At 41.0% G+C, this 12317-nt stretch overlaps 1 protein-coding gene across 1 annotated transcript; it reads right to left on the minus strand.

Annotated features, from left to right (window-relative positions):
• Window positions 1-810: 810 nt before the first annotated feature.
• Window positions 811-8711, minus strand: C5H2orf78 (chromosome 5 C2orf78 homolog). Its single transcript, XM_043467870.1, has 4 exons — window positions 8685-8711; window positions 7650-7737; window positions 3943-4689; window positions 811-2723 (listed from the first exon to the last, which is right to left on the minus strand). The coding sequence occupies exons 1-4, from the start codon at window positions 8709-8711 to the stop codon at window positions 811-813; spliced, it is 2775 nt and encodes a 924-aa protein (XP_043323805.1).
• Window positions 8712-12317: the final 3606 nt, after the last annotated feature.

The following is a 12317-nucleotide window of genomic DNA, read 5'->3' on the forward strand; positions in this document are numbered from 1 at the left end:
GCCCGCTGCTGAACCTCACCAAGCCGTGGCAGAGGAATACTGGCCCTGCCTGTGGTTGCCAGGGTCCACCCAACAGCGTATTGCCGCCCCGGTGCCTAGGAGTTGAGTCAATGGTGCTTTCTATCCCAGGCCCTGTTGCTGAGCCTCTTGTGGCAGCAGTTCACTTGGCCCTCGCCCTCTCCTCAGCTGCCAAGATAAGGCTGAGCCCTTGCCACTCATCAGGTAGACTTCCCAATTCCCCTCTGTCATCACACTTAGGTAACTCAGACCTTTCAGAGGGGTGTCCTGAACCTCTTGAAATACCTGGCTGGTGGTGGTGAGACATAAGGCCAATGTCAAGGAGAGACTTTTTCTGTTTCTCCTCGTCAAACTAGACTGATCTTCAGTCATCTTCAACTCGACTCAAATTTTGTTCTTTCAATCCTAACCTCAGATCCTACTTTTTACTTCTACCATTTCCCCGACTCCTGCTTCCTTTTATAAATCTGTAAAATCTCTTGGCCTTCCTAGCCCTGGCCCAAGTTCCTTCCTCTTTCCTCAGGTTTTACACGTTTTCCCTCTTCTCTCATCCAACATTCAGTCCTTCCTTTCTTGGGCAGACTTTGATTCCTGCCCCAACCAAAAAAAAAAAAAAAGGCACAGTTGACATCATCTCAAATTCAAAAGTCTTCTTTATTATTTGTCTATTAACTCTATTATATTTGTTCAGTTTTAAGTTTTAAAATATATCAGAATAAAGAGAAATTTATATCTATTTATACATGGAAAAACAACTGGTACCCCAGGTGGCACCAACAATCCTAGCAGCTCTTACATGGCATACCCATAGTACCGAGCAATTTCCATCTCTTTTTCCCTCTCAATGAAATATTGCACTTTCCCCAAAGAGGTGTATTTAGCAGCATTCTCACGCTCTAGTTGAGCCTGCCTCTTCATGGCCTCCCGCTCTGGCCGCTGCTCTTTTGTGATGGGCTTTGACATTACTGGCTCAGGCACATTGGGTTTCCTCCAAGGAATTGGTTGGAAGCGGAAGTCTTGGAGTAGAAATTGGGTTTGAGGCTTGGGTGGGGACTGGCGCTTGGTCACAGGAGGGGGAACAGACTCCCGCTGGAGAGAAGTGCAAGATGAAGTTTTGTAGGGTACAGGCCGAGGAGCAACAGACTGAGGGACACTAGGCCAGGTAGGTTTGGTCAAACCCGGTCGGGTTGGATTGGTCACAGTTGTCTGAACTGGTTTGGCAGGACCTGGCAAAGATGCAGGAGCTGGGTGGGATGCATTGACTGCAGCAGGTTGAGCTGAGTTAGTAGAACCAGGCCAGGCAGGACAAGCCACAGCAGGCCGATGTGAGGCCACAGGCTGTGGCCTCCGAGGAACAGGTCGAGCCTGAGGCTTGTCCAAGGTAGGAAAAGGCAAAGGTACTAACTTGACCTTCCCAGGAGGAGGCAGCTCATACCGCGCTGGAGATAGACACTCTTTTTCAGCACCGTCATCTGGTTTCTGGGCTTTGACTTGAGTTTTGTCAGGACCTTTACCCTCACATGGGGTATTGAGCCATGACTTAATAGCAGGGGATGGCTGGGGGTCTTTAGGGTTGCTTGAATTTCCCAGGACCCGAGAGGAATTGAGCCCAGTTTTCTTATCACTCTTCTTCCCCAGTGCATGAAAAACCTGCACAGACTCCAGCATGTGCATGCCTAGGCAGCTTCGAGGCTTTTTAAAGTTCTCTTGGCTAAAGTCAGGTTGGTTTTTCTTCCGCTTCATCTTGGGAATGCTTGGCTTCTCCTCTGCCTTGACTTTGTTCCCTGATGGCTTATTCTCTTCAGCCTTCTTTTTTACTCTGGTTCTCTTGGTCTTTTCCTGCCCATGGCTCTTAGCTTTGTTGATCCTGCCGGATGCAGCTTTCTGAGCTTTGCTGTTCGACTGTTTGACTGTGTTCACAGGAGCCTTGTCACCGACTGCAGCATTGCATGTAATCACTTCTTCCCCTAACAGGCACTCTGGGTTCTTTGGCTGGATTTTGGCCTTGGGAGCATCACTGACAGACTCAGAGACTTTATGTTTGTTCTTCTTGGGTTGATCAGAGGGCGCCTTTATGACATTTGGCTTTTCCTGCACCTGATTTACCTTAATAGCGCTGGTATCTTTGGCTTTGATCAACTTTGGAGCTTCGGATTGATCAAGGTCTTTCAAAGAATGAAAGAACTGGGGAAGGTGAATATCCTCTACCAGTGTAGCAATGTCTGCAAAGCCACTGCTAGAGTCAAACCCATTTTCAAGTGTCCCTAAGTCCTCAAAACTCAGGCTGTTCTTTCCCAGATTCTCATTTTCAGAAACAAGTTGCTCCTCTTGGCTGAGGGGATCAATGCTGGCCAGGAGCTCATGAATATCAGAGATTTCTAAAGGCACTAGCGGAGGATCTTGGTTTTCTATTGGAATCTGGTAAGCATCCAGAGGCTTTGAAAACTTAGTTTTAATATCATCCAAATTCTTATTCTCTGTTTGTTCCTGGCTTGGAACTGGAGGCAGTGCCAGGAGATTACTGGCACTCTGGACTGGAGTTATCATTGAAATGTCCCCAAGTTCAAGTGGTGGATTACTCTCAAGTATCTGGATATTTCTGCTAATGCAGGACCTAGGGAATTCTGAAGTTTCTGAGAGACAAAATGTCTGGCTTGGAGGTTGCGATCCCAGGGAATTTTCCATCCCCAGGGAAGTCTCCATCACTACAAAGGAATCAAGGAAGAAGTCAGTCCCTGGTGAGTGAGATGCTCCCTCCACCCCCAGACACCAGCACAGTAATCATGTACCTTTCAATGACGGGCAAGGCATTTCTACTACCTAGTCTTAAGGACGGTGGACACTGTCTTATGCTAGGAGCTAAGAGGTGACTGTTCTAATCCTTACTGGTGATCATTTGATGTCACTGGTTTTTGGCTTTCTTTGTATTCCATAGGGATCCTATAAGCCAAATTAAAATGAGTCCTATTTTTAAAATATAACATGTCTTACAAAGCCTAGCATTCTCATGTAGAATCCTTTCAATTCTCCCCACTTTCCTGAGAGACTAAAAACACTTCACACCATGAACTATGGAGAGGGAGTAGAGCTCTTCCTGGTAAAATAAATCAACAAAGAATCTTCAGCCTGCCTGCTCCGGACAGGATCTCAGACCACAAGGTCTTAAATCTTGGTATAAAGTAAGGAAGTGAGGCACAGTTAAACTGGCACTATCATAATAAGAGTTCTGAAACACCTCCCAAGAAGACTATAGCAATAGATCAGGGAAGGGAGTGATACAGTGTGGTAGTACAGGGGGGCTGATCAACTAGAGCACTGAAAAACGTGGTACCTATTGGTACGCGCTTGTGGTGCTGGAGAAGACTCTTGAGAATCCCTTGGACTGCAAGGAGATCTAACCAGTCCATCCTAAAGGAAATCAGTCCTGAATATTCACTGAAAGGCCTGATGCTGAAGCTGAAACTGCAATACTTTGGCCACCTGATGCAAAGAGCTGACTCATTTGAAAAGACCCTGATGCTGGGAAAGATTGAAGGTGGGAGGAGAAGGGGATGACAGAGGATGAGATGGTTGGATGGTATCACCGACTCAATGGGCGTGAGTTTGAGTAAATTCCAGGAGCTGGTTATGGACAGGGAGGCCTGGCATGCTGCAGTCCATGGGGTCGCAAAGAGTCGGACCCAACTGAACGACTGAACTGAACTGTGGTTCTCTTACATGTAGCATAAATGACCTTTACAGTGTGCAACCTTCCACCTGCATTAGGTGTTCTTATATACAGTCTAAAAACAGAGCACTGAGCAAAGGTCGTGGTTATTAAAGTCCCGGGATCTAAATTCTGTCTATACGTCACTTCCCAGCTGTAGATTTGACCCCATTTTTTGAATGCTGAGCTCATTCTACTTTCTTGCTGTTTGTACTCACCTTGAAAACCTGTTTCTGTGATGGGCTGAGCAGACACAGAGTAGTAGATTCCAGAGGTAGAAGCTGGTGGTAGGATATTTGTGGGCTGAATCTCCTTTAGTACCATGACCATTTCCGGTTGGGCAGAGGTCCTGCCTCCTGCGTGTGACACAGAGCCATAGGACTGCAGGCAGGGGCCAAGCTCTCCAGATAGTAAAGGCCCCAGTGTGCCTTGGTGACAGTAATATACCTGGCCTCTTTCCTGGGGGGGAAGTGACAGGCTGTGTCCCTGATTTGGAATCTGAGATGGTGTTCCCTGAACAAGGTTGGCGGAAAGAGATGGATACAGAGGGACCATGCTAGTGACTTCTGACGTTTTGTCATACTGGGCTGGCATAGACATGGAGGAAACAGCTGTGTCTTGGTCAATGACTGTCACAGTGAAGTCTCCAAGTGAAGAAGACTTCTTCTCAGTGTCCCACTCAAAAATACCTGGATAGGAAGCAGCTGAAGTGGAGAGCTGGCTCTGGCCAGCGACTCCAGATAACATAGTTGTGCTGGAATGTTGGTAAAGGTAGGCACTCCCCATGAGTGGCTGGAAAGAGGTGCTGGAGCCCGCTGGCAATAGCCATGCTGAACTGAGGGCTGGAGCAGAGACCCTGGAGAAGTTGCAGACACTTCCTGTGAGGGAAGCTGTGTTGCTCACCACAGGAAGAGAGAGCTGCAGAGAATTCTGAGTTCCAAGTACAGATGGATTTTGGAAATTTTCTGTAAGAACAAGAGGGTAAGAAAAAGATGAGTGAGCCTGATAAATTCTCACTGTGTTTTGAGGAACAGCATTATCTTAAGGTTCTTGCTATCAGACACCTCTAATATCAATACTTTCTGAGAAACCCAAAATCAGGCAGTTATGATGGCCGTAAGGGTTGGAGCAGTTTGACACTTCCTTATGTTAACTGCCTGTGCTCCCGTCTTGGGCATACATTGTGCAGAAGACCCAAGTGGTGTGGTTCAGACATTGTTCTCCAGGCAGGAAATATCCTTCTTCCTGCCCTATCTTTCCCTTAAGCCTGCACTAGTATTGACTTGCATGCTGTTTCCTAAAATTGAAGCATTTTCGAACTAGGAGGTCCTTAGAGAACTTCTCTTCTCATAGTTTCATTTCATGAGTAAGGAAACTGAGGCTAAAATAGTTCAGATTGACTTGTTCAAGTTCTCTCACTATGTTAGTATCATTCCCAGGTTTCAGAACATAAGTATCCTGACTTTCTTGCCAGGATGCCGATCTGAGCATGATGTGGCCAGAAACCAGGAGAAATTCAGCTTATAATGTAAGCATTTTTTTGTCCATTAGAAAACAGTATAGCTATTACTATTGTAATCCTTAGTGTCTCAATTTGCTTACACATTTCCCTCACTGTTACCTGGAGTCCAGCGATAAATTTAGAGGGTCATCTTTACCCTCTTCAAGCCTGACTTCTCATCCCACCTCAAAATGATTATCTGAAAGTGAATTTCTGAAATGCCTTTTGAATGAAAAAAGTTATTTAACTCTCTGAGTTTCAGAATACTTATCTATAGAGTGGTTATAACAACAAAAATAATAATAGCAGTAATAAGTAAACATGGATAATTAATACAATACATAATAAAGAATAATACATGAATAAATGAATAAATTACATGATTTGTATGGAGGAATATTTAATAAGTCCTAGAAAGACATATAAAAATCATGAAAAATGTATTAGTCAATGTATATATACATGTATAATATAAATATGAAAACTTCGGTATGTGGCAAGTGTTAAAGCATAGTAAGTTTCATGATAAATGAAGTTCTGTATCAAATATGCAATATTATGAGTGAATATTGCTCACTTTATCTTGGTAAATACTATTAATGAAAAGACAGAATATAGGTGACTTTGAATGAATTCCTAGCCAATACATACTGACAGAGAAGATATATCTGTAAAAAATGTATAGCAAGCTAGAGAATGCAATAAATGTGAATGTATAGGTAGCCCAATATATGTAGATAATTATTTCAGTAAAAAAAATGGTACAAAGCAGACAGCAAAATAATGTTTAAAAGAATTTCATTATTGGGCTCATTCATGTTTTTATGCAGCAAGTAACAGGTACTAAGTCTGGTAAAAACATGTATTTCAGTGAATATAACTATATCACAAGCAGAAAGGAAAACTTAAAAAGTATCAAGACGGTTTTCATATTTATCCTAGAACTTAGATTACAATCATCTTCAACATCCAGAAGGATGATATTCCAAAGCCTGAAAGAACTATCTTCACTAGAATCCAGTTTAAAAAAGATTTTTAAATGTGGGAAAATCCAAAGGACTCCACAACAATATTTTAGATAAATGCAGATTTTTTCCCCTTAGCAGCACTGTGCAGTCTGGCAGTGAAAGCGCTGAGTCCTAACCACTGGACCATCAGGGAATTCCCTATATGTGGAATTAATGATGCAGGGTTTGCCTTTTTCTTTTTCTTCTTAGGTAGCCAAGCTCTAAAAATGGATGATGGCTGTTGGTCAATGTGCTCTCTGTGTTAGGAAGGAAATAATTGTAAAGATCAAAAGCAACCTTGACTTAGAACCTACTAACACACAAAAGAATTAGTCCTTCTGATTTAAGTTAGGAAATATCATTTTAAAATGTTATTTTTAATTGGCAAAATGTCTAATAGTTTCAAAGTCAGAATGAATGAAACACTGAAAATCAGCTCCCTAGATAATCACTTTTGTTTCTTGTTTGTAAGAAGTATCATTTCTAAAACATATTTCTAAAATATTTATATTCAAAATTATCAAGTGTCATCTGTGTTGAGAGAGGCAATAAAAGAAAAACACTGAGTATGACTTTTCTGATAAGCTGTTTTTCCTGGTGATACCTTATTCTGGCCTTACTTTCCTTCCTAGAAGCATTTGCGAAAATCAACAGTATTTTGCCCTGCTCTAAGCAGATTGCTGTCTGTGCTCTATCTGCTTTAATTTAAAATCTTTGGATCCTGTCAACATTCCATCCCAAACTACTTTTTTCTTGAGAACTCCTCCTTGCTTTCCCTCCTCATTCTTATATTTTCTCCTTACTCTTGGTTCCCATTGGCCTCTGCCGATGAAGCCAGTCCTAAACTTCCTTATGTTTGACTACACACCTCCCATTAGCCCAGTGCTCTCCATTTTCTCTCCTTTTCTCTTTTCAACTTATTTAGGTAGGAAACTCCAAAAATAAGTGAATATTACTTTTTGAGCAGCACTAAATTTAAAATACTAAAACTGAAATATTAACTGAGGGTGACCATTACGGGTGAAACATCTCAGGATATACTGCTAATTTTCTACACCACCTGGCTTTTCTCTGTTTCTGTTGAAACACTCTTCAGAAGTCTCTGATTTCATGTTCTACATGGGTACCTTTTGAGATTCAATATTGAAAAGAAAAGGACCAGAGAGACAGACCAATGTAGCATCCTAATGTAACAATGGATGTAACATTAGATGAGGAAAAAACAGACCTTGTGAGACAGTGACTTGTCCAAAGTGTCCAAAGTCACAGAGATAGTAAATGTCCAAGTCAAAACTGAAATTAGGTCTCCAGATTTCTAGTTCAATACTTTCCTTCATGATTCCATTTTGAATCTACTACTAAGTTAATGGGCAGATAAAAAATCTAATGAAAAACTTTAAAAAGTTTCTTTCCATACCTGACATGGTCAGAGAAGAGGAGGAAAGATTAACTGCAGATACAAGGGAGGAGGAGATGATGCTAGAGGATGTCTTGAGTGACGGCAGCTAAAGTGGCATGTGTCCAGTACAAAGGTCACTGGTCACTGGTAACTGGTCACTTGCGATGATCCAAATTTATTTACAGACAACTCCATGGAAACCCCAAGATTCTACCAGGTGGTAGTAGGTTTGGTGGGAGAATGATGTCACAAAGCAGGCAGTTTAAAGGTACAATACAGCCAATAGGGAAGTCAGATTGCCAATAAGAAGACAGGATTGGATGGAGAAAAAAGGTGTAGGAAACACCTAAATGTTTGAGCTTTGGGGAGGTGAAGTCTTCCAAGACAGATTTACTTCCCTCAGGCTCTTCCATGAAGGAAATCATTGCAACATTTCTTATAGATGCTTATTAATATAATTAACATAGCTACTTATATTCTACATAGCATTATACTTTATGTTATACACTTACAGTTACATGTATCTTGGTTAATTAATAACCTTAGAGAAGAAGGAAAGAGCCATCCAGTTTGAACTATTGTTCTGAAATCCTATCAGTTTATTTAATTAGTGAACTTGCAGTACCTTTTAAGGAGCAAAGGAAGGGATTAAGAAGCTCTTTTTGTAACTTCGGTAAAGAGTGGGGCGAAGTTGGTTGAGTGCACCTTGTGGAGAATGATGTGGTCCAAGTTTCTTCTCTTTAGTTTCTTCTCCTTGACTCCTTTTCTTGGGCTGGGCCAGGCTGGACTTGCATTTCTCTTCTGCCCTCCATTTTTGTTGTTGCTGTTTTAGGCATTGTTTCTGGGACAACTCTTGATCTTGCATTCTTACCGTCTTGCTTGTTACTTCCTGTCAACTTCCAGCATCAGGAGTCTTCTTTTCAGTGCTTGATGCTTCACAAAATTGACTCTGCCCAATGGGAGCAAATACCAGAGAGCTTAGGACACACAGCTGGTTGCAGACCTTTTCTCTTGCAGCCTTTGGTTGCAATTCTTTTGACCATAATTTGCTACCTCTGGTTCCTTGGGCCACACGGGCATCCTGACATCCAGCTCTTTTATATATGAGAGGCATTCTGGATACTGTCCCTTTTCCTTCCCACGTAAGTATATCCAGGGTGGCAGTTACTGTAGCCTCCTCCCCCTTGCAAACAGCCACTCTAGAATCTTGGACCTCTGGGATTCTCTCTTGCATGCTTGGGTGTGAGGCCAGGCAAAATGAACAGGAGAATTAGATATAGAAGAGGACAATTGTGGAAAATAGACTGGGGGGGGGTGCTGGTAAGGTGAAAGGGCACAGGTTAAAAGAGAGTCATGTAGATTTTTCAGTTTCTTAGTGGACACACTTTGGCCTCACTTTGTATTAACAGAACCAACAATTTTAGATATAGATATATTTATGTAGCTAGACAGTGCAGCAACTGCCATGAATTCTGTACACTAAAAAGAATAATCTTACATATATTTTTCACTTTATGTCATATTACCTTATTTATATCATTAATTTGTGTTTATAGAATACAGACTTTTAAAATGCTCTGGTTTTGCCTACATGGTTCTTTCTTTGTCATATTTTTAAGGAATCCAATGTTGTAAGGCATACTGCATATTTACTTTGAAGCATCATGAACTACCTTGACCTGATGGATTTTGTGGAAAAACTTTAAAAAGCGTCTGTGAAAAAGGCATTTTGTTGAATTGCACTGTGCACCCAAGTGGAAGGAGCAGCTATCTGCTGTCAGCCCGACTTGGCCTGGAGTGCCTCTGCTTTCCCCCCATGGTTAATGCTTTTCTCACTAACCACTCTTGTGATTTTGATAATGTGAGTTATGGCTGAGTTCCTAACGACTTAGATGTGGGGTAAGCTGATTTGTAGGAGGAAATCTATGGTTCTATTTATTTTCCTTGGTAGTAAGCTTTCAGGGGTGCAAAGAGAAATCTATCTGGGGACTTTGCTAATACCAAGATGGTATCTCATAGATGGGATCTCCGAAGACACATATTTAATTTATACGTGGAGAAGGAAATGGCAACCCACTCCAGTATTCTTGCCTGGAAATGTCCATGGACAGAGGAGCCTGGTGGGCTGAAGTCCATAGGATTACATGACTGAGCATGTGTGCACAGGGTGGAGGGAAATGGCTTGGTAGCAATAAAGTGGTAGAACTAAAAAAAAAAAAAATTATACGCTTGTTTTCCCTATTATGAAATATATGGGGGATGATACTTAGCTGACAAGAAATTGTGAAAGTTGTGGTGTACAGATGTGGCTTTGGCTTTTAAGTGTATATCATGGTTTTTTTCCCCTAAGTTTCATACTTTAGATGGCCTATTTCCATGATTCTAGTATGTGATGTGAGGCTAACAATATATACTAAATACCTGCAAGCCAAACAAGTCTCTCTTTCTCTATATTCCCATGGATATCAAGGGACTCATGACTACTGCAGGTTTGGGTGGATGGTGTAAGATAGAGAGAAATGCAGTAAGACTAATTTTGGTAGCAATAAAATGTTTACATACTAAAATGTTCAGTTCCAATATTCAATTCTACTTAGGGAAACTATGAGTTAGGCTTTTCCTGATTCCACCAAATCTAAGTAACTTATTTGTTTTCCCTAGTTCCAGTCATTTAACTTTAGCTTGCAATCTCAGCATCATCTTATCCTCTAAGTGAATCTTACATGTAGGAAGAAGAAATTAAAGAGTTCAACACTTTGGAACATCAACCCTTCCCTGACCTTAGGTCTTATTTTTTATTTTTTAAATTTATTTATTTTTAATTGGAATATAATTGCTTTACAATGTTGTGTTGGTTTCTGCCATACATCAACATGGATCAGCCATAGCTAAACATATGTCCCCTCCCTCTTGAACCTCCCTCCCACCTTCCACCCCATGTCACCCCTCTAAGTTGTCACACAGCATGGGGTCAAACTCCCTGCGTCATACAGCTAATCCCACTGGCTATCTATTTTACCTTTGGTAATGTACATGTTTCAATGCGATGCTCTTAATTCATCCCACACTCTCCTTCACTGTGTCCACAAGTCTGTTCTCTACGTCTGAGCCTGTATTACTGCCCTACAAATATGTTCATCAGTACTATTTTTCTAGATTCCATATGTATATGTTAATACATGATAGTTGTTTTTCTCTTTCTGACTTACTTCACTTGTATAATAAGCACTAGGTTCGTGCATCTCATGAGAACTGACAAATTCATTCTTTTTTATGGTTGAGTAATGTTCCATTGTATAGATGTACCTCAACTTCTTTATCCATTCATCTGTTGATGAACATCTAGGTTGCGTCCATGTCCTGGCTATTGTAAATAGTACTGCTAAGAACGCTGGGGTACATGTGTCTTTTAGAATTGTGGTTTGCTCAAGTAGTGGGATTTCTGGGTCATATGATGGTTTTATTTCTGTTTTTTTAAAGAAATCTCCTTACTGTTCTCCACAGTGGCTGTATAAACTTACATTCCCACCAAGGTTGCAAGAGCATTCCTTTTTCTCAACATCCTCTCCAGCATTTATTGTTTGTACATTTTTTGGTGATGTCAATTCTGACAGTAATAAGGTGATACTTAATTTTAGTTTTGATTTGCACTTATCTAGTAATGAGCAATGATGAGCATTTTTCATGTGTTTATTAGCGATATGTATGTCCTGTTTAGAGACATGCATGTTTAGATCTTCTGCCCATTTTTGGGGGGGCTGTTTGTTTTCCTGATATTGAGCTGCCTGAACTGCTTGTATATTTTTGAGATTAATCCTTTGTCAGCTGTTTCATTTGCAATTATTTTCTCCCATTCTGAGGTTTGTTTTTTAATCTTGCTTATGGTTTCCTTTGCTATGCAAAAACTTTTAAGTTTAATTAGGTCCCATTTGTTTATTTTTGTTTTTATTTCCATTACTCTTGGAGGTGTGTCATAGAGTATCTTGCTGTGATTTATGTCAAAGAGTATTCTACTTATGTTTTCCTCTAAAGGTTTTATAGTTTCTAGTCTTACATGTAGGTGTATAATCCATTTTGAGCTTATCTTTGTGTATGGTGTTAGAAAGTGTTCTAATTTCACTCTTCTGCATGTAGCTGCCCAGTTTTCCCAGCAGCACTTATTGAAGAGACTATCTTATTTTCCATTGTATATTCGTGCCTCTTTGGTCAAAGATAAGGTGCCCATAGGTGTGTGGGTTTACCTCTGGGCTTTCTATCTTTTTCCATTGGTCTATATTTCCGTTTTTGTGCCAGTACCATACTGTCTTGGAGAAGGAAATGGCAACCCACTCCAGTATTCTTGCCTGGAAAATCGCATGGATGGAGGAGTCTGGTAGGCTACAGTCCATGGGGTCGCAAAGAATCGGACATGACTGAGTGACTCCACTTTCACTTTTACCATACTGTCTTGAAGACTGTAGCTTTTACCATTATTCAGCATACTTTTGGAAGTCCTAGCCATGGCATCTGAGAAGATAAAGAAATAAAAGGAATCCATATTGGAAAGAATTAAAACTCTTTACTGTTTGCAGATGACATGACACTATACATAGAGAGTCCTAAAGATATCAGAAAATCACTAGAGCTAGTCAGTGAATTTTGTAAAGTTGCAGGACACAAATCAATACACAGATATTACTTCCATTC

Source organism: Cervus canadensis, chromosome 5 (genome assembly GCF_019320065.1).
Source record: "Cervus canadensis isolate Bull #8, Minnesota chromosome 5, ASM1932006v1, whole genome shotgun sequence".
Taxonomy (NCBI): domain Eukaryota; kingdom Metazoa; phylum Chordata; class Mammalia; order Artiodactyla; family Cervidae; genus Cervus; species Cervus canadensis.